This window comes from Trichechus manatus, unplaced genomic scaffold (assembly GCF_000243295.1).
Source record: "Trichechus manatus latirostris isolate Lorelei unplaced genomic scaffold, TriManLat1.0 scaffold00064, whole genome shotgun sequence".
In the NCBI taxonomy this organism is placed as follows: Eukaryota; Metazoa; Chordata; class Mammalia; order Sirenia; family Trichechidae; genus Trichechus; species Trichechus manatus.
The window spans coordinates 6,815,152-6,838,654 of NW_004444000.1; the positions used below are offsets into that span (position 1 = coordinate 6,815,152).

The 23,503-nt window shown below is 52.2% G+C and overlaps 1 protein-coding gene across 1 annotated transcript in view; it reads left to right on the forward strand.

The window, feature by feature from the left end:
* ADAMTS8 (ADAM metallopeptidase with thrombospondin type 1 motif 8) overlaps positions 1-21,726 on the forward strand; it is a 26,198-nt gene extending 4,472 nt beyond the window's left edge. The window contains exons 2-10 of the mRNA XM_004379382.2: positions 20-616; positions 9,375-9,614; positions 10,766-10,901; positions 11,741-11,908; positions 13,066-13,367; positions 15,137-15,320; positions 18,369-18,541; positions 18,661-18,836; positions 21,156-21,726. Of these exons, the coding sequence (XP_004379439.1) occupies positions 20-616; positions 9,375-9,614; positions 10,766-10,901; positions 11,741-11,908; positions 13,066-13,367; positions 15,137-15,320; positions 18,369-18,541; positions 18,661-18,836; positions 21,156-21,726 (2,547 nt within the window). The remainder of the gene's footprint in view (positions 1-19; positions 617-9,374; positions 9,615-10,765; positions 10,902-11,740; positions 11,909-13,065; positions 13,368-15,136; positions 15,321-18,368; positions 18,542-18,660; positions 18,837-21,155) is intronic.
* The last annotated feature ends 1,777 nt before the right edge of the window (positions 21,727-23,503 follow it).

The window sequence follows — 23,503 nt, forward strand, 5'->3', positions numbered from 1 at the left end:
GCGGTGGCCGGGCGGCGAGGGCGAGCTGGCGCTCCACCTGTCCGCCTTCGGCAGGGGCTTCGTGCTGCGCCTGGCGCCCGACGCCAGCTTCCTGGCGCCCGGCTTCAAGATCCAGCACCTCGGGGAGCCCGGCGGGCCGGCCGGCGGCGAGGCGCGGCTGCGCGACTGCTTCTTCTCGGGCACGGTGGACGGCGAGCCGGGGTCGCTGGCGGCCGTGAGCCTGTGCCGCGGCCTGAGCGGCTCCTTCCTGCTAGCGGGCGAGGAGTTCACCATCCAGCCGCAGGGCGCGGGGCGCTCGCTCAGCCAGCCGCACCGCCTGCTGCGCTGGGGGCCCCGCTCCGCCGACGGCCGCCCCCGCCCTCCGGCCCCCGAGTGGGAGGTGGAGAGGGGAGAGTGGCCGAGGCCGGGGAGAGACGACGACGAGCGCGAGGAGGAGGAAGAGGAGGAGGAGGAGGAGGAGGGCACCGACGAAGAGGAAGCAGACGGCGCCAGCGAGCTCCCACCTCCTCTGGGGGCCACGAGTAGAAGCAAGCGGTTTGTGTCCGAGGCTCGCTTCGTGGAGACGTTGCTGGTGGCCGATGCGTCCATGGCTGCCTTCTATGGGGCCGACCTGCAGGTAGGAGACTCTGAGAGCCTTCCCCAGTCGCCTCGCCTGGAGGTCCCCCGACGCCTCCCAGCGTCTCCAAATTCTTCCCTCCCCAATCCCCCTGAGAAAACCCTTCACGTTCCTCGCCCTTCCAGCCTAACCCCAAACAGGTTCCCTCCTTTCTGAGAAAGCGCCACGACTCCCTTCTTACCTTCACCACGCGAGCTACCTCGCCCCATCCTCAACGGCCCTTCCAATGTAGTGACGGTCCTGGCGCGTCCTCCTCTCTGCCCTCTCCCTGACCCCCGCATTCCAAATCCCCTGTAGCACTCAGCCTGATTGAGCTGAGAGGGGATTTGAGAGCACCCCAGGCACCTGTCTCCCAACAGAAATTTAAAATGGACATTTGGGAAGAAGAACCAGGCTCATTCCCCTTTCCTCAGCCCTCTCTTGTCTCAGGGTCCCAAAGGGAAGGCAGCTGGGCTGAAAAGATGTGGCTATTTCATTCCCCTTCGGGACAGCGCTGAAGTGGCCCTAAGTAAAAGGCACAGTTTGGAGGGGGTTGAACCTGGAAGGGGGCTGCTCAACCTTCTGTGTGCCCAGCTGGTTGTGATCAAGGGGCATGGGCTACCTTGCCAGCCTGGCCCACAGCCCTGGCAGGCGGCAGCTGCGCGAGCATCCAGCACCAGAAGGGAGGGCAGTAGAACTTCTGCCTGGGGGCTCAGCGCGGGGAAACTGAAGCATCAGTGGAAAAGGGGGAGAAGAAAGTAGGCGCTAACTCTTTCAGTGGATGTTTGTGGTAGAGCCAGCACTGTACCTGGTCCATCCCAGCTGCTCTTAACCGAGACTCAGCTCTCTCCTAAGCTGGGGCAGGACAACTGAGTCCTATGCTCCTGTACCATTTCTAACTGGACTCAAGGATGGGGTGGACCCAGGAGGAGGTGTCTCTGTCACCCTAAGCCCCACCACTTCCCCCAAGGACCCAGGTGAAGTGTAAGGGTTCCCTTCTCATGGGGAGCAGAGAACCTGAAATGTGCCAGGTAAAGAACTGCTCTGCCCAGAGGGCCCTAGTTCTCTGGAAAAGGGATCCTAGCAGCCGCTACAGTGTGGGTAGCACTTTGTCAGTGATGGCGTCCCTGGCTGAAGATTCTATTCTAGGCTCAGCCTGTGCCCGTTGGTGGAGGCACCAGGGACATCGGCGTCACCTGTGCAGAATAGTCCAGACAAGGAGGCGGTCTGCACTTGTTTCTCACTCCATCTTCCCCACCCTGCAGTCACTGGGAGGTGGACTCTCGATGAAGGGAGTAGGAAACCCTGGGGGTGAGGTCTCTGGCTGCTTTTCTGGCTCATGCACAGGTGGGTTTCACCTCGGCAGGCACACCTGCCTGCTATTCCCTCCTCCCAGGGCACCGCGAGAGCTGCGAGAGCTGCACGGCAGCTCTGACACTTCAGGCAGCCTGCCCCACCCACTTTAGGTCTACAGTGATTAGTATTTGTTTTTCCTGCCGCTACCTGCCTTCTCCGCCTTTCCCCAACAAATACTTGGGAGGGTGGCAGGAGAGGCGTGAGGAGAGGGCTTTTCCCATCTCATGTTAGGACCACAGGACCCGGGTTCCTGGGGGCTTCACGAGAAAGGTCGAGGTGTAGTCATGCAAACCGGGAGCTGAACCACTGGGCCCTCTCCCACACAGAGACTGGTTTCTGACAAGCCTGAGAACCAAGAGGTCGGAAGGCCGCTGAGAAAGGGGCAAGCAGCAGAAGTCATTGTGTTTCAGTCTTCAGTGCCAAAACGTCCTCCCTAAAGCCTTGCCACCTTCTCGCTCTCAGCACATCACCTAGGCACTTGAGAGACTGAGTGTGTGCCTCAAGGCCATACTTGGCGTCTGCAGCCATCACAACCCTCTAGAGGTAGACGTGCTTTGGGGCCGGGCTCCAGGGTTCCCAAGCCACTGAAGTGGCAGTTGGGCTGCATCCAAGAAGCTGGCCTTCTCTGTGGCAGAGCGACCCAGGAGCACTTCCACCCTTGAGTGACCCATGGCTTACCACCTAGCTTGTGACTGCCCCATCCCCTGGCCCCTCCACATGCACACATTTCTAGACCATTCACAGTCCCCCCCAGGCACCTCCGCACCCAGCCGGCCAATTTGGATGGGGAGAGCTTATCAGAATGGGCATCAGCACCTTTCCCTAGGAGATCTACTGCTAGATCTTAAAACTCTCTGGGCTGGACTAGCCACTCCACCCCCACTCCCACCTTGATTTCATTATGCTATGACCCACCCCCACTCCTGATGTCACCATGTTGGGGTGGGAGAAGGGCTGGACACAGCTGTTCCTATGCTCACCCACTGGCCCCTCTGGTCTGATCTCGCCAGCTGTGGAGATGATACAGTGTAGGCTTGAACTTTGTGGCTCGCTTCCCAGGACTTCCTGAAACTGTCCATGAGCTCAGCTGAGAAAAGAATGAAAATCAAGTCCTGGTGCCTCAAGTAGCTGCTGCAGCATGGTCCTACCCAGATCCACCCCGTCCAAATAGAAATCAGTCCTTTATCTGTAACTCTTCCAGGAGCTTCCTGGAGACTTTGCTCACACAAATGGAAGGCATTTGTAGTGTGCTAGCCATTGAGGAATGAGTGCTGTGTGATGATGAAAAGAGACTTTAACCCCTGTAGGGCTTGGGTTTCCTCATCTCTAAAGGGAGACAACTGAAAGAGGTCAGCAATTCTTCTCTAAGCGTCTGTGAGGCTGCTCTTGATGAGGTGGTCTCCTTCAAGACTCAGTGCTCCGTGAGGAAGCCACTCTTCTGGTGTATACAATTTACAGAGTAGTTGTACCCTCATCATCTTAGTGGGAATACCTGTGAGGGAGGCAGGGCTCACGGAGAAGAAAGTGAGGCTCACAGAGGTGATGTGACTTTCCCAAGGTCACATGGCTGGCAGGTGGTAGCTCTGGGTCTGCAGCCCAAGCCTCCCAGACTTTGAGTTCAGTGTCTTCTTATTGTACCGTGATGCCTCTTCGGCATGAGGAGGGTCTCTGACTCTGTGACTTTGTTTACTCTCTGCCTCTTGTCTGTTTTGGGAATGGATCATTAAATCCAGCAGCCCAAAGACACCCAGCCACCTTCAGGTTCAAAGAAAGAATTAGCCATGCTTGAGGCTGGCCTCACTGCTGAACGACAATTGTGTCTTCCAGAATTCCAAAACAATTGAGTTTACTTACTCCCTTGACAAAAGGGGGCCCCTACGTCGCACTTTCTTGTCTGGTTTCAGAGTTAAGCAGCTCAGACAAAGGCGGCTTTCTGAAAGGAGGGTAGTATCTTGGAAGAGGCTGAGGTGCGTCCGGCTGCAGCTAACTGTAACCCCGGGTGAAACTGGAGCGGGAAAGATGTGTCAGGCTGGGCAGCCTCCCATTCAATCTGGGAAGTCTGTCCTGCTGTAGTCTCAGCCCAGAGATGAGCTTCTGAATTCTCCTCCTACAGAAAGGGTCCTAGGAGTGGAACTCACCTTCCTCAGCACAGCCCAGGAGATTCCCAGGACTCCTCAGGGAAGGGCTAAGTTACAACCATTTCATCCCCCCCTTGCCCATATCTTCTGGGGAAAATGTTTCCCACAGGCCCTAATACTAAAATATGTCCCAGTTTGCCCAGGACAGTCTCAGTTTATGCCTGTTCTGGCATAATTATTAATAGTGCTCCCTTTCACTCTCAAAAGTGTCCTTGTTTGAATGATAAATTATATAGTCACCCTACCTAAAATAGGTACGTGCCCCACTAGCTCTATAGCTACCCGAGTCTTCAATGGGTGAAAGACAAGTGTTATTATACACACGTCAATTGTGTTCTGCCCGTTGGCCAAAGAATGAGTCTTTCCTATCCCTTGTGTCTGCAGTGATCAGAATGATCAAAGATGTGGAGCATTTCCCAAGGAAAACGTGGTAATCTCACCACCTCCATCTCCCCCGAGGGGCATGGACTCCGATGGGGCCAGCTCCCTTGCTTGCTTGCTTTGGCCGTGACTCTGCTGCAGTTGCAGCAAGGATAGGTGGCAGTCAGTGTGGTGATTAGGAGCATAGCCTTTGGAGGGACCTAGAAATAACTGGGTGGCCTTGAGCAAGTTGCCTATTTTTCGAGATGTCGATTCCTTCATCGGCTAAGTAGGAACAATTACACCAGTTATCTGGCATGGTCTTGAGGATGTAATAAAGCACGGAAAGCACCCAAAAGCAGGCACCCTGGCACATGGTTATTGTGTGCCATTGAGTTGGGTCCAACTCACAGCAACCCCGAAAGACAGAGTAGAGCTACCTCATAGGGTTTCCTAGGCTACAGTCTTTACGGGAGCAGATTGCCAGGTCGTTTCTCCAGTGAAACCACTGGTGAGTTCGAACCTCCCTTCTTTCAGTTAGCAGCCAAGCGCTTTTAACCATAGTGCCACCAGGGCTCCTTGGCACATGGTAGGTACTCAGAAAAAGATGGCTATGACTGTAGTTGCCTTTGACGGTGGGAGCCATGTGTCAGTGTGGAAGGCAGTGTACTCACCTACCGTCGGAGCACCAGCCTCTGCCGTGTCAGCTTCAGAGTCCTGCATGGCAGAGATGCTTCCCTTTGCAGCGCGCTTCAACTGTGGGTGTTTAAGGCTGACTCCTTGTGGCTCTGCATAAGACTCTGCTCTGGAGAGGTGACGTGTACCTTTGCTGTTTTGAGAATGAGGAGGGATGAGGGATACTCCTGCGGCCTTTGCTTTTCCCCATCACAGTCTTTCCTCTTCCTTTGCTCCTGCCCCACCTCCTCCCAGCATTGTCTCTGGCCCAAGAGAGACTCCAGGAGGGAAAAGTCATAGCACCAGTTGCTGAGATCAGAGAATTTCCGTGTGTCACTCTTCCTACCCTTGCCTCTCCCAGGTGCACTGCAAGGAAAAACGGTGGAACCTACAGTGTGAAGAACACACAAGCAAAGCATCATGGGTGAAAGTTCTGGCAGGAGAAGGTGCTGCAGGAAATGTGCTTGGCCCAGGCCAGTGTCCTCAGGTGCCCACTGTAGTTGGCTCTGGCTGCCACAAGAGCTGTGTGGGAAAAGTCTCCTTGCTTGTAGCTCAAAGAATCCAAGAGGGTTATGTCCCAGCCTAGCTGGCTGGAGTGTTTTTCATTTTTCCTGATCCTGGGGGTACCAACAGAGGAGGAGACTCCCAAAGAATGCTCTTACTTTCCCTAAAGAGACTTAAGGGGGTGAGGCTCTCGAGTTACTCAAGAGCAGGATTACTTAACCACCCTTGGCTGGACTAATCTTGGGCATTCACCAACCTGACATGATCTTCGGGCATTGTCTCCCGTGCTGGGGCCCCCACCCCACCAGGTGAGGACATGATTCTGCTCATAGTCTTCAGCCAGCAGCCTACGCTTGTGTGATGAGCAAAACCAAAAAACCAAACCTATTGCCATCAAGTTGATTCCGACTCATAGCCACCCTGTAGGACAGAGTAGAACTGTCCCCATAGGGTTTCCAAGGAGCAGCTGGTGGATTTGAACCACTGGCCTTTTGGTTAGCAGCCATAGCTTAACCATTGCACCACCAGGGCTCCCCGTGATGGGCAGGGAGGTATAAATAGACACCTGATGGTGGAGCAAGTGATCTGACCTTTTCCTTGACTGGCTCTGCGCCTGCCACCGTGGGAACTTCTGCCAGGCCTGCCCTGTTGGCCTAGGGGGTTGGCTCAGAATCAGTGGCTCACAGAACTGCGGCCCCACCCGGGTTCAGTGGCACTTTCCCTCTCGTGAACTGTAAAATGCACTGCAAATATCAGGCACCCCTGCTACTGTTTTCCAGAAGAGCTGACTGAGGGGAAGATGGTGGGAATGGCAGTGCTTCCGGTCTCTTAGAGGTCCAGGAGACACAAGAGGGAAGTAGAGGTAAAGAGGACCAAGATCTGGGATTTTAAAAGGAATGGTGGACCATGTAGTCCTGGCAGCCCTCTTGCAATGGAAATTGTCTTCTGAGATCGTCAGCAGCCAGACCAAAAACAAAAAGCCAAACCAGTTGCCATTGAGTCAGTTCCAACTCATGGCGATTCCATGTGCATCAGAGTAGAACGGTGCTCCACAGGTTTTCATAGCTGTGACTTTGGAAGTAGATCACCAAGCCTTTCTTCTGAGGTTCCTCTGGGTGGACTCAACCCTCCAACCTTTCAGTTAGCAGTCAAGCACTTAACCATTAGTGCCACCCAGGGACTTTTACAGCAACCGGAAGGGCCCTTAACGTGTCCTCAAGTCCATCCCACTTCCTTGAAGTGAAATGATCCTCGAGCCAGCTCAGCCTGACAGTCGCACAGTCTCTGGAGAAGACCATCACAAGAACCCCCTTGCACTACAAAAAAGGACCTTCTCTGAAACATTGCGTGCCTTATGATGTTTAGTGTTGGGCAGCTCCTCCTAGCTTCTTACCTATCCTTCATGCAGCAGTGTTGTTCATTTCCCTTTGGTGTCACTGCAGACAGGGCGGTTGTGCTGTCTTTTGCTCAGCTGTGTTGCCTGAGAGCCTCCTCTGATCTTCCCTGCTTTGGAACACAGCCCATTCTTTAACCTCAGGTCTTCAGTACCTGAGCTGAGTCTTCTTGGATTGAGGCTTAGCAGCTGGCATCTCTTGTCTTCACACCTCACATTCTCCTGCTCAGTTATCAGACTGTGAAACTGAGGCTCATAGAGGAGAAATCTTGTGAGGAGAGTTGCAGGTTGCCTCAGAAGTTCTAGAGATTGACCCCGGCCCATCAGACCCTCTCCCTCCCTAAGGCAAGAGCCCAGCAGACTCTTTTTGCCCCTGGAAGCAGTGAAGACCTGGCCAGGAACTGACTTCAGCCAGCTACCATTCCTAAGCCCTCACCCCTGGTTGCATAATGATCTGATTGCTTTTTTTCCTCAGGATTCCACCTCCTGGAGCAAATGCCAAGTTTTAGCTTTGCTGATAAGATGTTTACATCAGCCTGAACATAGCTGGAGTGCTTGACACGCTAAGTACCCTGCCAGCTCCTGTTTGTAGGGCTAACAAAACACCTGGCTTCTTGCCTGCGAGGTGAACAGAGAGATCCCATTCACAAATAGTGGGATTTGTCTGGAACGCCCACACATGGCCTCACCCAATAGAATGTCCATCTCTAGTCTTCCCCTCCTTTCTCCTTTCCTCTCCTCCCACCTTCAGGACCACAGGACAGAAGAAAGGATGACAGGAGATGGTATCCTGGGGCAGAGAGACAGGGCGGGCAAGTGGCAGCTCAACTGGCCACACCCCTGGAGGAAGGCACTTCCCGGCTCAACCCCTTTGTCTCCCCCGCTTCTGCACAATAATCCAAGAGGGCTCACTTCAAGGGGTCCCTGAGGCAGGAGAGTAAGCCCCAATCTGGCCTCCTCCCAAACCTTGGAATCCAGCATGGGAGCAGTTGGGAGCCATAGGACCAAGAGATCCAGGCTCCCTCCACAGGAGGTGATGGGTGGACAGGAAGCATGAGTGAGCCTCAGCCCCTGGGCCTCATCACCAAAAGAAATCCCAAACCAGTTGCTGTAGATCAGTACTGACTCATGATAACCCCACGTATGTCAGAATAGAACTGTGCTGCATAATGTTTTCAATGGCTGATTTTTTGGAAGTGTATTGCCAAGCCTTTCTTCTGAGGCACCTCTGGGTGGGTTCAAACCTCCAACGCTTTAGACAAGTAGCTGAGCTCTTAACTGTTTGAGCCACCCAGGGATTCTCTCCGAGTCAAACTAGGCCCATGGATTCTTTCAAGCCCCGGGCAGAAAGACTAAACCCTCAGAGGGGTTAGCCAGGCAGAAGCCAGGAGGCCAAGCCCTGGGAAACACAGTGGGAGGAGCGTGCCTTGCGACGCAGACACCCCTGGACAGGCGTGCTTGCTTCCTGGTCCGTGTGGCCGCAGACAAGTTCCGTCACTTGTGTGAACTTCCCCTGCCTCACTCGTAGCCTAGGGACTACCGCACCCACTTCCCAGAGCTGTTGTGGGGGACGTACATAAAGAAAGAGTGCAGACCCAGGGTGCAGGCGCTTTGATGGCAGGGAGCATTAGACAGAGCTCCAGAGTTAACAACTCTGAGTTGCTCCCCCATCCTGAAGAGTAGCGGTTACCCCAGCAGACAACAGGAAGATGCTCAGCTGGTTTCTAAGAGGGAAATTCTACTAACCTTGAACACTCAGATAATTGCTTCTGGGCTGAGACTGGGGAGGAGAGGGGCTGGGGCCGGTTGGTGGGGAGACAATCGGTGTCAAGGTTAAGGCATAAAAGGCAGTGAGTCCGAGAGAACTTCTTGTGCTGATGGAAATGTTCTGTCTTCACAGTCTATTATGGTAGTCGCTGGCCATGTGTGGCTGTTGACACACTTGGCACGTGGCTAGTGTGACTGACAACCTAATTTTAATTTTAGGTCCGTTTCGTTTTAGACTTCAGCAGCTCCTGGTGGCTTGTGGCTGTGCCATGAGACAGCACAGGTCTCGATGTGTAACGCACAAGCTTTGGAGCCGGGTGGTCTGGGTTCACATTCTGGCTCTACACTTCCTCGCTTTGTGATCGTAGGCCAGTCACTGAGCCCCGGTTTGCTCATACATAAAATGAAGGGAAGTAATGAGGAGGTCTAGAGGTTTGGGTGAGGCTTACACGAGGCATTACCTGTAAAATGCCCAGCACAGTGCGTGGCACGCGTGCAGTCGGTGCCCCCAACAAGCAGTGGTGGCACTGGGCAGGCAAGGGCTGCCAGTCTCCCCCTTCACTCACCTGTCCCTCCTCCTTGACAGAACCACATCCTGACGCTGATGTCCGTGGCAGCCCGGATCTACAAGCACCCCAGCATCAAGAACGCCATCAACCTGATGGTGGTGAAGGTGCTGATAGTGGAGGATGAACAGTGGGGCCCAGAGGTGTCCGACAATGGCGGCCTCACCCTGCGTAACTTCTGCAGCTGGCAGCGGCATTTCAACCAGCCCAGCGACCGCCACCCAGAGCACTACGACACAGCTGTCCTGCTCACCAGACAGGTCGGTGGGCTGGCCATCCGGGGGAGGAAGGGAGGTGGGTGGGCGGATCGAGGAAGGACCACCGGGCCTGCCCTTACGTGGGGATTATCTTCCCGCTGGCCCCAGCTGGCCACCAGCAGCCTGGAGAGGAGTGAAGAGGAGGAGGTCAGGAGGACAGGAGTCAGAGTGTGAGGTATTTGCAAGGGAAGGAGAAGAATATCATGAGGGCTCTTTTCCAAAAGTTTGTGACCAGCTGTCTGCTAAGGTCGTCACGAGAGGAAATGGCTTCAACTGCCCAGTGAGAGGTTTGGAGTTGGAATTAAGCAAGGGTCTTCAGTGGTTGTTAAACACAGGGGCAGGTAAGCAGGGGGTCTCCTCAAGATTTCCTCAGAATCAGGACAGCGGCTGAGCTACCTGGCATAATCTAAATGGACAGCTTTCTGAAGGCAGGAGAATCTAGTCCTATGTGCCAGGTCCTGTTCACTCCTCCAAGCCTCACAACAACCCCATGAGGCGGGTCCTCTTGTTATCCCCATGTTACAACTGGGGAAACTGAGACACAGAGAAACCTCATGGCCAAGACCCAGGCCAGCTTGCCGCGAGTCTGTGTTCTGGGCCACCATGCCATCCTGCCTCTGAGAACAACCTTCTGAAGCCCTTCGAGCCCCAGGACACGGCCAACATAGAGAAACGGGGAAGTCCTTGCTTGAGTGGCCTTTGTGAAGAGTGAGTCTGGCTTTAAAAGTCCCTTCAACTCCGGAGCAGAAATAGGAAGGTCTTCTGTTCTGTGTCACTCAGACACCCACCTTGATAGCCTTTGTGTTGTGTTGTTTGGGGGGTTGGCTTTTAACATAGGTGGGTTTCACGGGTCACTCTCCAAGTCAGAAAGACGGGGATGGCTTGACCAAAGTCTGCAATCAAGACACACAAGTGCCCATAGCGCCGGGCCACTGGGTCGAATATCCAGACATGTTGAATCCTACTGCTGTTTCTCTCACCTTAAAAAAAGCTAACTAGCACAGGTGACACCAGAGTAACGCCTTACAGAACGTTCAAGTATGAAGTTCCACACTTACGGACGCTGGCACCTCTCTCCCTTCCCGGGGGCTGGCTGCCTGCCCACACTACACTCACGCTGTCGCCCGCTCTCTCTCACTCTCTCCACCAAACAGAACTTCTGCGGCAAGGAGGGCATGTGTGACACCCTGGGTGTGGCGGACATTGGTACAATCTGTGACCCCAACAAGAGCTGCTCTGTGATCGAGGACGAGGGGCTCCAGGCAGCCTACACGCTGGCCCATGAGCTAGGTGAGATTTGCCAGGTCAAAGCCTTCTTTATCATGCCAGGCAACTCCTCTTCCGAATCCAGATGACCCAGGTTCTGAGGCACATGCAGCCCTTACTCTTAGCCATTACCCCCTCATGATTTTGACAGAGTGTCTGCCTGCATGTAGATCCCGAGCTGGACGTTGCACAGAGGGAGTGGACTTGACCCCAACCCTGCCTTGAGCTCACAGCCAAAATAGTAAGATGTTGTCCTGGACCCTCCCAAAAGGTCACCTGGAAAATGGCAAAATACACACCAGATCTTGGGTAAAGTGCTGCTGTGTGCAAGCTAAGCAGTAAGGTTCCTTAGAAGATCAGTGTAAGGAGAGTGTCACATATAAGAGCAAAGAATAGAGTTGAGTGTGGATTTAGGACAGGCTGAGGCGGAAAACGGGGAGATCAGTGTTTGTCAGTAATCCAAGAAAGCTGCTTAGAAGAGTAAAGCCTGAAAGACAAATCATAAGGGAGTGAGGGGCGACCTTTCCCATGTGGACTTGGTGACCGGTTGGCACTTCAGTGTTAGCAGCCTGCCTCTCTCCTGGCGTCTCTAGATGGTGCAAATGGCTAACCCACTCAGCTGCTAACTGAAAGATTGGTGGTTCCGGTCCACCCAGAGATGCCTCAGAAGAAAAGCCTGGTGATCTGGTTCTGAAAAATCAGCATTGAAAACCCTGTGGAGAACAGTTCTACTCTGACACACGGGGTCGCCATGAGTCTGGTTTAGTTTACTGGTTTGGCTTTCTCCTACGTAAAGCTGGGCCCTGGGGGAAGCACGCCATGCTGGAGAGGAGCAGAGGAGAACCGGGTCTCTCTCCCCCCAGGGCACGTCCTCAGCATGCCCCACGATGACTCCAAGCCCTGCGAGCGGCTCTTCGGGCCCATGGACAAGCACCACATGATGGCGCCACTCTTCGTCCACCTCAACAAGACCCTGCCCTGGTCTCCCTGCAGCGCCATGTACATCACAGAGTTCCTGGACAGCGGCCACGGTAGACATCCCCGGAGTCCCCTCTCCCCTCCGCTGCCACAGCTGAGCTCTGGCCCCGGCTGGTGCCTCTGCTGACTCAGGGAAATACGTCCTCAGCACCTTATCACAAGCATCTGAGACATTTAGGGTTAGAAGAGATTTCAGAGATATGTCCTCCCCCCACCTCCGTGCTCTAGCATACTAACCATCCCCCCACAGCGTGCTCCTCCGTCCCCATCTTCCAGCAGCCTCATTCGGGCTATCTAAAGGCTGTTAGTCACAAAGCTGGGTGGAGTCATCTGAGAAGGCTGTCTGGAGGAGGTGAGTTTGAGCAGACCTTGAAGAAATGGAAGAACGTTGTAGTACAGAGGAGAGGAGAAAATGTTCCCAGGCTGGAGTGATAGCAGTGTGATAGCTCAGAGGTGGCAAAGTGTTGATGAGCAATTGTGTGACAGTGAGGGGTAGATGGGGGTAGGGAGGTGGTTTGCCTGCATAAAACAGTTTGAACTGTTGAGTGAGACAGTGAAGACACAACTTATTCTTGATTCTTCCCATTGAAGAAGACAGGTACATGTGTGCAAAAATATGAGATTATCCAGACGTCGATACTTTGGCTGTATTTTGCATGGCAGGATTTGTAAGCACAGATTTATGTACCCAATTATAGGGTGAGCTAGATTAATATGGAGTCCTTGGGTGGCGCACGCAGTTAAGTGCTTGACTCCTAATGGAAGGTTGGCGCTTCGAACCCACTCAGAGGCACCTCAGGTGGCAGTCTGCTTCTGAATGGTCACACCCTTAAAAACCCTATGGAGCCGTCCTCCTCTGCATGCATGGAGTCGCCATGATTCAGAATCGACTTGATGGTATCTGGTTTGGTTTGGGGTTTTTTAGTTCATGTGACCGCTAGCTGTATTCCCTTCGTGCTCACTGAGCGGGCAGGGGAAAATGCACCCTAGATGTTCTTGATGACAGAAGAAAGTCAGTCCTACTGATAATAGAACATCGGATCAGCTCTATGTGGATGCTGGAGTGTGGACAGTGTTTAGATTGCTGTCAAGGGAACTGTGATGTCTAGGCCTTCCATCCCATCGCTAGGAATTCTAGTGTGAGGTGGGAGGCTCCAGAGAGAGGCAGATCCCGCCCCTTATTCTCATCCTCTCTTCCGCCATCTCTCAGGAGACTGCCTCCTGGATGCCCCCACCTCGCCGCTGCCCCTCCCGACAGACCTCCCGGGCCACAAGGCCCTCTATACACTGGACCAACAGTGCAAGCAGATCTTTGGGCCTGGCTTCCGCCACTGCCCCAACACCTCTGCACAGGACATCTGCGCCCAGTTGTGGTGCCACGCCGAGGGCACTGAGCCCCTGTGCCACACCAAGAACGGCAGCCTGCCCTGGGTGGATGGGACGCCCTGTGGGCCCGGGCACCGCTGCTGGGACGGCAGCTGTCTGCCAGAGGAGGAAGTGGAGAAGCCCCAGGTGAGCGGCAGCCAGGGGGCGCCAGTGGGGCGGCAGTGGGGAGGGAGGCCGTTTTCAAGCCAGAAACGATAGTTGCAAGTCGGGAACTAAGAGACGTCGGGTATGAGTTTTCGGTATGACCGTCGTCATATCACTAATCTTTTAACAAACAAACTAAAGCTTATTTATCCAAAAGATTAGAATCTGTACTCCTAGTCAAAAGAGGGATGCTGCTCGTCTTCCAGGCATTTTGGTAACTTCCCCTTTAAAAATGCTTGGGAGTTGCCTTTAAGGCTTGTTGATAACGTGTGGAAAACTCTGGCACAGAGACTAGAACATGGGCCCTCAGTAAGTGGAAGCCATTATTAACTCTGTCATTAACAGATAGAGCGACGACCAGAAAGGAACATTAAGAACTGAGCGAGAAGTGTTCATATCCTACCTATGCGGGAGCTGAGTTCCTAAGGAGAGATGGGAGTGGAGGATGAGAGTAGCGGTGAGGATTCCATACTCAAGGTGGAGAGGTGGAGAAGGAATCAGAGCTGCCCCTAACCAGGCAGAGAAACTTGGCGCAGTGCAGAGTCAATGTGCAAGAAAAGTCAGTGAGGGCTTCTCTCTGCCCTGCTCCTAACACTCCACGTGTGAGGCTGATGGAATTTCTCTCCCGCATCACTGAGCCATCACTATGAAGCAGCATCCTGCTGTTTCCCAGGCTGGTCCCAGCCCAGCATGAATCTCCAGGGTAGCCTGGCACTCCAGAGGCCTGGCCTAGTAGGATGTCTTCTGAATTGCACCCCAGGAGCCTTCATGGGCAGGGCAAACCACACCCTTCTTCTATACTCTTCTTCTAAGCCTGAGCTGGGGCAGGGGTCATCCTCAGCCCCCTCCCAGCCTCCCTCCCTGTCAGACACTGGGCTCATCTGGCCTACCCACTCTTCACCCAACAGCCTCCACAGCAGAGCCATAACACGGGCAGGGAGAGGTTGGAATGATGCTTACAATGCATTCTGAAGGAGAGAAGGCAGATCACAAAACATTATATATGTGATAGAATCATATCTTTGTTAAGAAAAGATGATTATATAGTCATAGAAAAAGTATAAAAAAACAGTGACAAAAATCATGCCAGTAGTTTTATCCGGGTGGTGGTATTTTTTAAAAGTTTTTTTTTATAGTTTTCTGTGTTTTGCACTTTTTATATGAGGAAGCCTTACTTATTTTTTAATTGTTTTATTGTGGTAAAAATATATATAACAAAACGTTTGTCAATTCAACATTTTTTTTCCATGTACAAGTCAGTGACATCGATTACATTCACCCTGTTGGAAAGCATTATTTTTATAATTTTTAACAAATCATTTTCACTTTTAAAAATATATGAATCTACCAAGGGCAGAGCTTTGTTCTGATAGGTCAGTTGTAAAATTAGAAGCAACTCTGTTTCTCTCCAGACATTGCCAGATATCCCCAGGGGGAGGAAAGCAGCCCTACATTAGACCAACCTTACTCCGGTAAAAGAGTTACATTCGTCCATTCATTCAGCCAGTGTCACACTGAGTACCTTAGTAAGGACAAGGACTGTTTGAGAGTCAGCAGAGAGCAAGCCTTGCCCAGTCTCAGTGGCCAGAGGCCACACAGTCATTGAACAGGTGACTGGGCAGTTGACTGGACTCCAGGCACCGAGGTGAGAATAACTAGGTGAAGAAACCCGGTCAGCGCCTCCTGACTAGGCAGAGAACCGATGCCTCCTCGCCGCAGCTCCTGACTCAGTGCGGTGTTGTGTGTTGCAGGCTGTGGTGCATGGCACCTGGGCCCCATGGGGACCCTGGGGAGAATGTTCCCGCACCTGTGGAGGAGGAGTTCAGTTTTCCTACCGTGAGTGCAAGGACCCTGAGCCTCAGAACGGAGGAAGATACTGCCTGGGTCAGAGAGCTAAGTACCGGTCATGCCGCACAGAGGAGTGCCTGCCCAATGGTAATGGCCACACAGCAACACCTGCCCGAGCAGCCGCAGCTGTTGCTGTGACAGATCCCCAGAGGAGGAGTAGGGTGGGTCTCCTGAGGTGCAGTTTTGCCTGTGATCCATACACAAATGGGTGCTGCAAGGCACCAAGGATAGGGGCAGCCTTTAGGGACCCCGGACAGTTGTCATTGTGTGGGAGAGCCTGAGAAAGTCAAGGAGAGAAGGTCCCCTTGTCTGCCAAGTGTGGAGACAGAGGATGCCCTCCCTCTCGGGAGGGGCCTTTGCAGAGGGGCTAGAGTCTAGGATAATAATCCGCCTGGAGGCATCTGAATCCTCATCTGCGTGTAGGATGGAAGCGTTTTCCAAAGCGAGTTCAGAGCCAAACCTCCGACGTTGTTCCAGCCAACATTCAGCACAGGGTGGTGGGAGGATTTCTGAATATGATTCCTGTGCACATTCCTTCTGAGAAGAGTTGCCCGTCGTCCCCTGGGGCCATGGCAACTGCCCTACTGAACCTTCCCAGGAGGCAACCCTCTCTCTACCTCCCCATGGAATATTCCTACCCCAGCTACCTGCTGGAAAGCACACGCATTAGCTTGAAGCAGTACGGGCAGCAGAATAATTCATGAGAGGGGCTTATTGGACGTTTTTCCCTCCCCATCCCCTCCAGCTCCCTTTGTGGAGCTCCACGAGCATTAGCAGGCATGAAAAGACAAGCAGCGCCTTAAGATTCATTCAAGTGCAGAGACAAACTGGCGTTGGGTTGGTGTCTAATATGGGAATCTGTAGGCTTTGCGGTTTTGCAAAATGGGAAGGATCAGCAGTGGCATGAGGCTTTAGAAAGTGTGCCCTGGAATTGTCAGAGTTTGCCTGGCATCCAGGGTGAAGTGTGCCTGGTCCTCTCAGCAAGATGGGGGTGGCGGGAATGAATACAAGGTAGAAGGTAGGCATGGGCAATGGGTGATATCAGGATTTCACATGCATCAGGATCAACCATTTCAATCACCAAGGTCTCTTAGTACCCTTTCTGTATCTAGACCTGTGATCAATGTTATAAATGATATAGGTGTACAAAGCACGGCCTCTGTCCCCCAGGGAGCTTGCAGTCTGATTAGAGCCACAAGCCCCTTCACCCAGCAATTAAGGCTTAACTACGTGGCACAGACCCTAGATTTATAAGGCATTCAGAGAAAGGAAAAGCCCAGGCTAGTCAGAAGCTTCGAGGGAGAGTTAGAACCAAGCAGGACCTAGAAGGATAGAGAGGGTGAAGAAGTGAGGGGAGGGCATTCCAGGATGGAGGGAAAGGTTTGAGAAGGGTGATTAGCTCGGGGTCCCTGGGTGGTGCAAACAGTTAACTTGCTCAGATGCTAACCAAAAGTTTGGCAGTTTGAGCCTACCCAGAGGCACCTCAGAAGAAAGCCCTGGCAATCTACTCCTGAAAACTCAGCTATTGAAAACCCTGTAGAGCACATGTCTACTCTCACATATGTGAGGTTGCTGCTAGTCGGAGTCAACTTGATGGCAACAGTTTTTTTGGGTTTTTTTATGATTAGCTTAGGTGGAGTAAAGCAGCATTTCAAGGCTGGACAATAAAAGTTCTTGCAAGCTGAAAGCGTATTTGGAGATTCTCCATCCTGGATGTCAAGTCACCTGGTGAGCTTTTCAAACACAGAGGCCCCAAGCGTATCTCAGATGCCCAGAATCAGAATCTCCAGCCATCTGTGTTTTGAAAAACCTCCACAGGTCATTCAGAGGTACAGCTGGGGCCGAGAAGCTCTGCAGTAAGACTGTGTTTAATTACAGGAGTGTGCACAAAAGCCCAAGTCTTATTTCAGACAGATTGGCTTTGGAAGCAGCTTGTAGCAAGATTAAATAAGAGGCAGACTCTGTTAGGAGGCTGAGCGCTAAGTCCTGTGTGAAGCCACAGGCCTAGGCTTGTAGGAATGGACTAAGATGGTGAGAGCGGGATGCAGACATCTTAATTTATAAATTGTCCTCAGTATGACTTCATGACAGACTGGGAAAAGTGGATTGTTGGTATTGGGTGCTGTCAAGTTGATTCCAAATCATAGCGACCCCATGGGACTGAGTAGAACTGTCTCATAGGGTTTTCTTGGTTGTAATCTTTACAGAAGCCCATCACTGGGCCTTTCTCCAGCAGAGCCATTGGGTGGGTTCAAACCACCAGCCTTTCCATTAGGAGTCAACTGCTTAAACATTTGTGCACCTAGAGAAGTTTACGTGTTTTAGAAGACACCAGGAATTCCAGTCTTGGACCGGAATAATGGTAGTACCCCACAGTGAAAACGGAACAGTTACCAGAGGGACTGTATGGTTTGGGTCTTGCTAAGTTGGAGGTAACAGCAGTGCATACAAATGGGGCTCCCCCATTTAAAAAAAAAAAGTTGCCGTTAAGTCAACTCCCGCTCATAACGACCCCATGTGTGTCACAGTAGAACCGTGCTCCATAGGGTTTTCAGTGGCTGATTTTTTGGAAGTAGATCGCCAGGACTTTCTTCTGACATACCTCTGAGTGGACTCAAACCTCCAGCCTTTCAGTTAACAGCTAAGCACGTTGACCATTTGCACCATGTAGGGGTCCCAGTTCCTCCATAGACACCCAGAGTTACAGAAAATGGGGTATAAGGGTCAAATCATAGATAAAGGTGCAGATTTGAGAGTCTCTGGCCACATGTTCAGTGTCACCAAGGAAGTCAAGATAAAACATGCTTCATGCTGTGCCTTCTGCACACTGAATTGCTCCTTGTCCGCACACAACTTTGTTCTTCTGTAGAATGGAGTTAATGACGCTCCCGAAACATTGCAGAAAGCTCAGCCCTGAGGCTGGATGCCTCCTTTTCTTGCCCCTTTGAGGAAGAATCACACCTGGATCTGGGTCAGGGTATGTCCAGGGAAGTTGGGCCCAGATGACCGTGGATCTGTGTCTTAGATTAGGTCCAAAACCAAGAGGAAGAGAGGTGCCCTGGGTCCTCCCTGCTTTCTGTACCCTACCCCCGCTTCCGCGTGGTATTACCTCTGTCTGTCTCCGCCTCTTCTTAGGGAAAAGCTTCAGGGAGCAGCAGTGTGAGAAGTACAATGCCTACAACTACACTGACATGGATGGGAATCTCCTGCAGTGGGTCCCCAAGTACGCAGGGGTGTCGCCCCGGGACCGCTGCAAGCTGTTCTGCCGAGCCCGAGGGAGGAGCGAGTTCAAGGTGTTTGAGGCCAAAGTAAGACAACTCCTGAAGCCCAGAAGCGAGGAGGGGAGGAAAGTCACCTGTCCCCAGCCACCTGGGGGCTGCTGCCGGGCTCACCAGTGCCCTCTCTCATCTTTCTTACCCGACTCCAGGTGATCGACGGCACCCTCTGTGGGCCAGAGACGTTGGCCATCTGTGTCCGTGGCCAGTGTGTCAAGGCTGGCTGTGACCACGTAGTGGACTCGCCCAGGAAGCTGGACAAGTGTGGGGTGTGTGGGGGCAAAGGCAACTCATGCAGGAAGGTCTCTGGTTCACTCAACCCCTCCAAGTGAGTCCGCCAGTAGTTCCATTCCTAGGTTAAAGATCATAATGGATAAGAGCCCAGGCTTTGGGATCGGATGGACTTAAGTTTGAAATGTGGCTGCCACTTACTGGCTATGTAATTTAAACTCCCTGAGCTTCAGTTTCCTTACAGAATATCTTCAGTCATCTCTGTTTCAGAGTCACCGTAAGGATTTCATGAAATAGTATGTGTAGAGCCCTTAGCACGGAACCCCTGGAAAGGACTCAGGGCAGAGAGCAGTTATTTTCAGTAGTGCTCAAGGCCACACGGGTAGGGGTGTATTGTCTCTGAATCAGTTGGCAGTGAGCTTCCCTGAGTATGCTGGCCCTTTGCCAGAAAGCAGCTCTTCCGAGCCTGTTTTGGGAAGGATATCTCACTGTACACCTGGCAAGTCCTGTCCTTTCTGTGGTGGGTCTTCAGAAAAGGGGGTACAGTGAAGGGGCGTCAGTGGCCTCAGTGCTTTGATGAATCCAAGAACTCCAGACGCTTCTCTCACATCCTCCTGCCCCACGTTCCTACAGCCCTTAGTATTTTCCAAAGCACTTTCACCTCCTAAGAGAATTCTATGAGGTAGGAAAGGCTAATATTATTATTCCCATTTTACAGATGAAGAAACTAAGGCACCAAAGACGAAGTGACTCTTCTAAGGTTGCATTGATAGCTAATGACAGAGCCAGAAGGAGAACCCAGGTTTCTTAACTCCTGCACCATTTTTTTTCTGCCATCTTGTGCAACTTCTTGAAGACTAAGCAAAGCTAGGTGTCTCATATGGTCTACACTCTGCCATTCTGGCATCTGATACATGTATTTGTCCTTCTGGGGACTACAGGAGCCTCCACCCCTCCTCCCATTCTTCCCACCTGCAGTCCTTCAGAGTTTTTGAAAAGCATTTAGTTACTTAGTATCCTACCTGGGGAACACTTGTCCCCACCCTGCCCCATTCTCTCTCTCTCTCTCCTCTCTCCTTTCTCCTCTCTTTCTCTCTCTCCTGCCTCTCCCTCTCTCCCCCCACTTCCCCTCTCCTTTCTTCCCACACCCCCCACCCCCGTCTCTCTCTTCTCTCTCTCTCTCTGTCACTGTTATCTCGCTGGGCTCAGAGAACACAATCTGCCTACAGAAGACAAATTGAGAGTCTTCAAATTTAAACTCAAAGGAGAGAGGGTTAAAAAAAAAAAAAAAAAGCCTGGGCTATTCAGATAATGGGCCCCTTAGCCTGATTTCTCTTGGGCATCAGACATATGGGCCTGTAGGTACTCTCACAGCTGCCCTGGACAAGCAGCTAGCCCCAGCTGGGAATAAGGCAAGAAGAGCAAAGAACCAGTCTGACTCACCTCCTCAGTGCTCTCCACTTTCTCCCCACCCTATGTAACCCCAACACGTTCCCCCGAGAAGAGAGGAACAAAGATTTCTCCACCCCACATAAAGCCCTATGCCTACAATAGAGGGGAAACATTTCCCAAGACAGTGTCATATCAGTCCAGAAGCACACAGCTCATGGTGTGCTGACCACCCCCAGAAGAAGGTTGTGAGAAGCCAGTTTTTATCCCTAGTTCCTGCCCTAGGGCCATACTAAACAAATGGGAGCCATCCAATACTAGTAGCTGATGAATTCAAAGAGGTGGAATGAGATTTCCATCCTCGTAGGCTTCTGGAGTCATCACCCGTCTGCCAGAGGGGTTGCATGTTGCTGTGATGCTAAATGGGTTTCAGCACAGCTTCCAGGCTAAGATAGACTAGGAAGAAAAGCCTGGCATTCTGCGTCAAAAATCAGCCAGTGAAAACCCTGTGGATCACAATGGTCTGATCCCCTGAGTCAGGGACCAGCTTGGTGGCAGCTAACAACAATAGGGGAGGGGTCTGTGGAACAGATTTTCCACATGGGTTTGAGCTCTGTGGGTGAAGGCGGCTATGCAAAGTTTTATAACAGTGCAAGGACCTGAACGTACATAAGATCTCCTTTCAGCCAAGAGGTGGCAGGTCTGGCATTACGGATGCAGGTCTTCAACCCCCTCTGGGCTTCTCCTCTCTGGGCTGTTGTCAGGACACACATATCTAACTCTTCAGCCAAAACATTTGAAATAAAGTTGCCAGACGAAATAAAAGCCCTTGAAAATCCCAATGTACAACACACTCCTGTCTGCCTCATCAGATAATTTACTTAGAGCTTTGAGAGCAATCGCATAATTATTTGCTGATTGCTTCTGTCCCAGCCCCAGCCGTGAGCATGCTAACTCCCCAAGGTACCATCATGCCCCAGGCTGTGTAACCTCTGGTCCTGAGGTTGCCTTTCTGTTCCTATTGCAGTTATGGCTATAATGACATCGTCACCATCCCAGCTGGTGCCACGAACATTGATGTGAAACAGCGGAGCCTCCCTGGGGTGCAGAATGACGGTAACTACCTGGCAGTGAAGACCTCCGATGGGCGATACCTGCTCAATGGGAACCTGGCCATCTCTGCCATGGAACAGGACATCTTGATTAAGGGGACCATCCTTAAGTACAGTGGCTCCATTGCCACCCTGGAGCGGCTGCAGAGCTTCCAGCCCCTTCCTGAGACTCTGACTGTGCAGCTCCTGACAGTCCCCGGTGAACTCTTTCCCCCCAAAGTCAAGTACACCTTCTTCGTTCCTAATGACGTGAACTTCAGCACGCAGAACAGCAAGGAGAAAGCCACCACCAATATCATCCAGCCCCTGCTCAGTGCACAGTGGGTCCTGGGGGAGTGGTCTGAGTGCTCCAGGACCTGCGGGGCTGGCTGGCAGCAGCGGACTGTGGAGTGCTGGGACCCTACGGGCCAGGCGTCAGCCACCTGCAACAAGGCTCTTAAACCTGAGGATACCAAGCCCTGTGGAAGCCACCCATGCCCCCTGTGAGCCAGAGGGCAGGGACCAGCATGCTCATTGACTTGGGGCATCGGGGTACAGACAGGTGTCACCACCATGTGATCCTCCATATCGAGGTGGTGTGGCCTGCCCAGACCTTCCATTGCCACAGCCCCTGAGTACGGCATGAACTCATAAGGGCGAGGAGGAGAGGGGATGGACGAGACAGATCCTAAAGGGACTACTAGTCCATTGGACCTTGCTTGGGTTCACGTAAGGGGCATAGGTTAAAAGGTAAAAAGTGCACTTATTGACCCAAACAGGAGACTCCAAGTCAGCCTGTTTGCAAAGGACTAGCCAACATAAATGGGAAAAAGATTTTTGATTTGGATCCCCCGGTAAATAATCTACCTCAGAGGGGAAAAAATTAGTAACAGAGAAGTGTGGGGAGAGGGGCTGTGTGGTGATTCTCAGAGCGCGCACCATAGCTGCAGCCCCTAGGCTGTCTGTTAAAAACAACGATGACTGTCTTCAGTATTAAAATCCACTACCTAAAGGGCTCCAGGGTTGCAGGCTTGTGGGGAGCCAGACCTTCTCAGGCACCCACCTGCAGGGATGGATCCATTTCAAGTATTTATGCAATTGTGTCTCAGAACTAAAGTGTGATCTTGTGCTAATGCCCTGCTCTGGTCTGCTTCTGGATTTCTTTGGAAAGGGTAGGGGACGTAGAGCTCAAGGATGGAGACCAGTCTAAGTCAGCTGGCCTTGAACGCTCACAGGAAGGCTGGCAGCTAGCCTGACTGAGGCTTTTCAGGCCTTGCTCCACAGTAGATAAGAAAGCTGCTTTGTGTTCCCGTATGTCTGCTGAGTCCAGGTCGTTTGGGCAACTTCTCATTTGTTGTATCTCAACCACCTCTTGTGGACCCGAAACCAGCCACATCAGGAGCACCGGGAGGGCTTGTTAAAACACAGATTGTGCCCCCCGCCCCCAGAGAGTTTCTGACTGAGTGGGTGGGGCCTGGGAATGTGTCTTTCTCACAAGTTCCCAGGTTTGCAGCTGGTTTGGGGACCACACTTTGAGGACCACTGCTCTAGAGGAAATTTCCACGTCAGAGGAAACAGTGGTTGTGGGACGCTTCTGTGCTTACTCTTCCTGAGAAGGTACTAGTCCACTATGTATGCATGCCTCCCCGTCATCACTGTTACATGCTGGTCAGACTTGTTTATTTGAGCCTGAGGCACAAGATCCTCTTAGCATCATGGGAGTTCTAACCCTGGATCTAAGTAACATCATCCCAGTACCCGCAGATCCTTCCTTCTCTCCATTCTGGCCCACACCAAATTTCATCCACAACTCTTTGGGCCCAAGCAACTTGCAACCATCCCAATCAGAGCCCAAATTACCCAGAATGACATTCCCCCAGCCACCTGAGTCTACCCGAGAGTTCCAAAATTCCAGTATTTGACTTCCCTTCTCCTCATCTCCTGGGCTCAGAGGAACTCTCTGGCTCAGTCTCCCATATGGTCTGGTGTGGTGAGAACTTAGTCCTTGGTCACAGATGGATAAGAAACAGACAACATCAAGAAATGACATTCTAGCAAAAGAAGGAGAAGTTCTAAATTTGCGTCTTCCCTTTTTCCATCACCTTGACCCCTTCGTCCTTCGCTTTAGCTTTCTTTCAGGACCCCTTCAAGTATATGGTGATATGGGCAGAAAAACGCTATACGGAGCCCTTGTGAATTAGACAAAGGTGTCCCTCTGGGGGATCCCCTGGATTGTACAAATGATCAACGCATTTGACTGCTAACTGAAAGGTTGGGGTTTGAG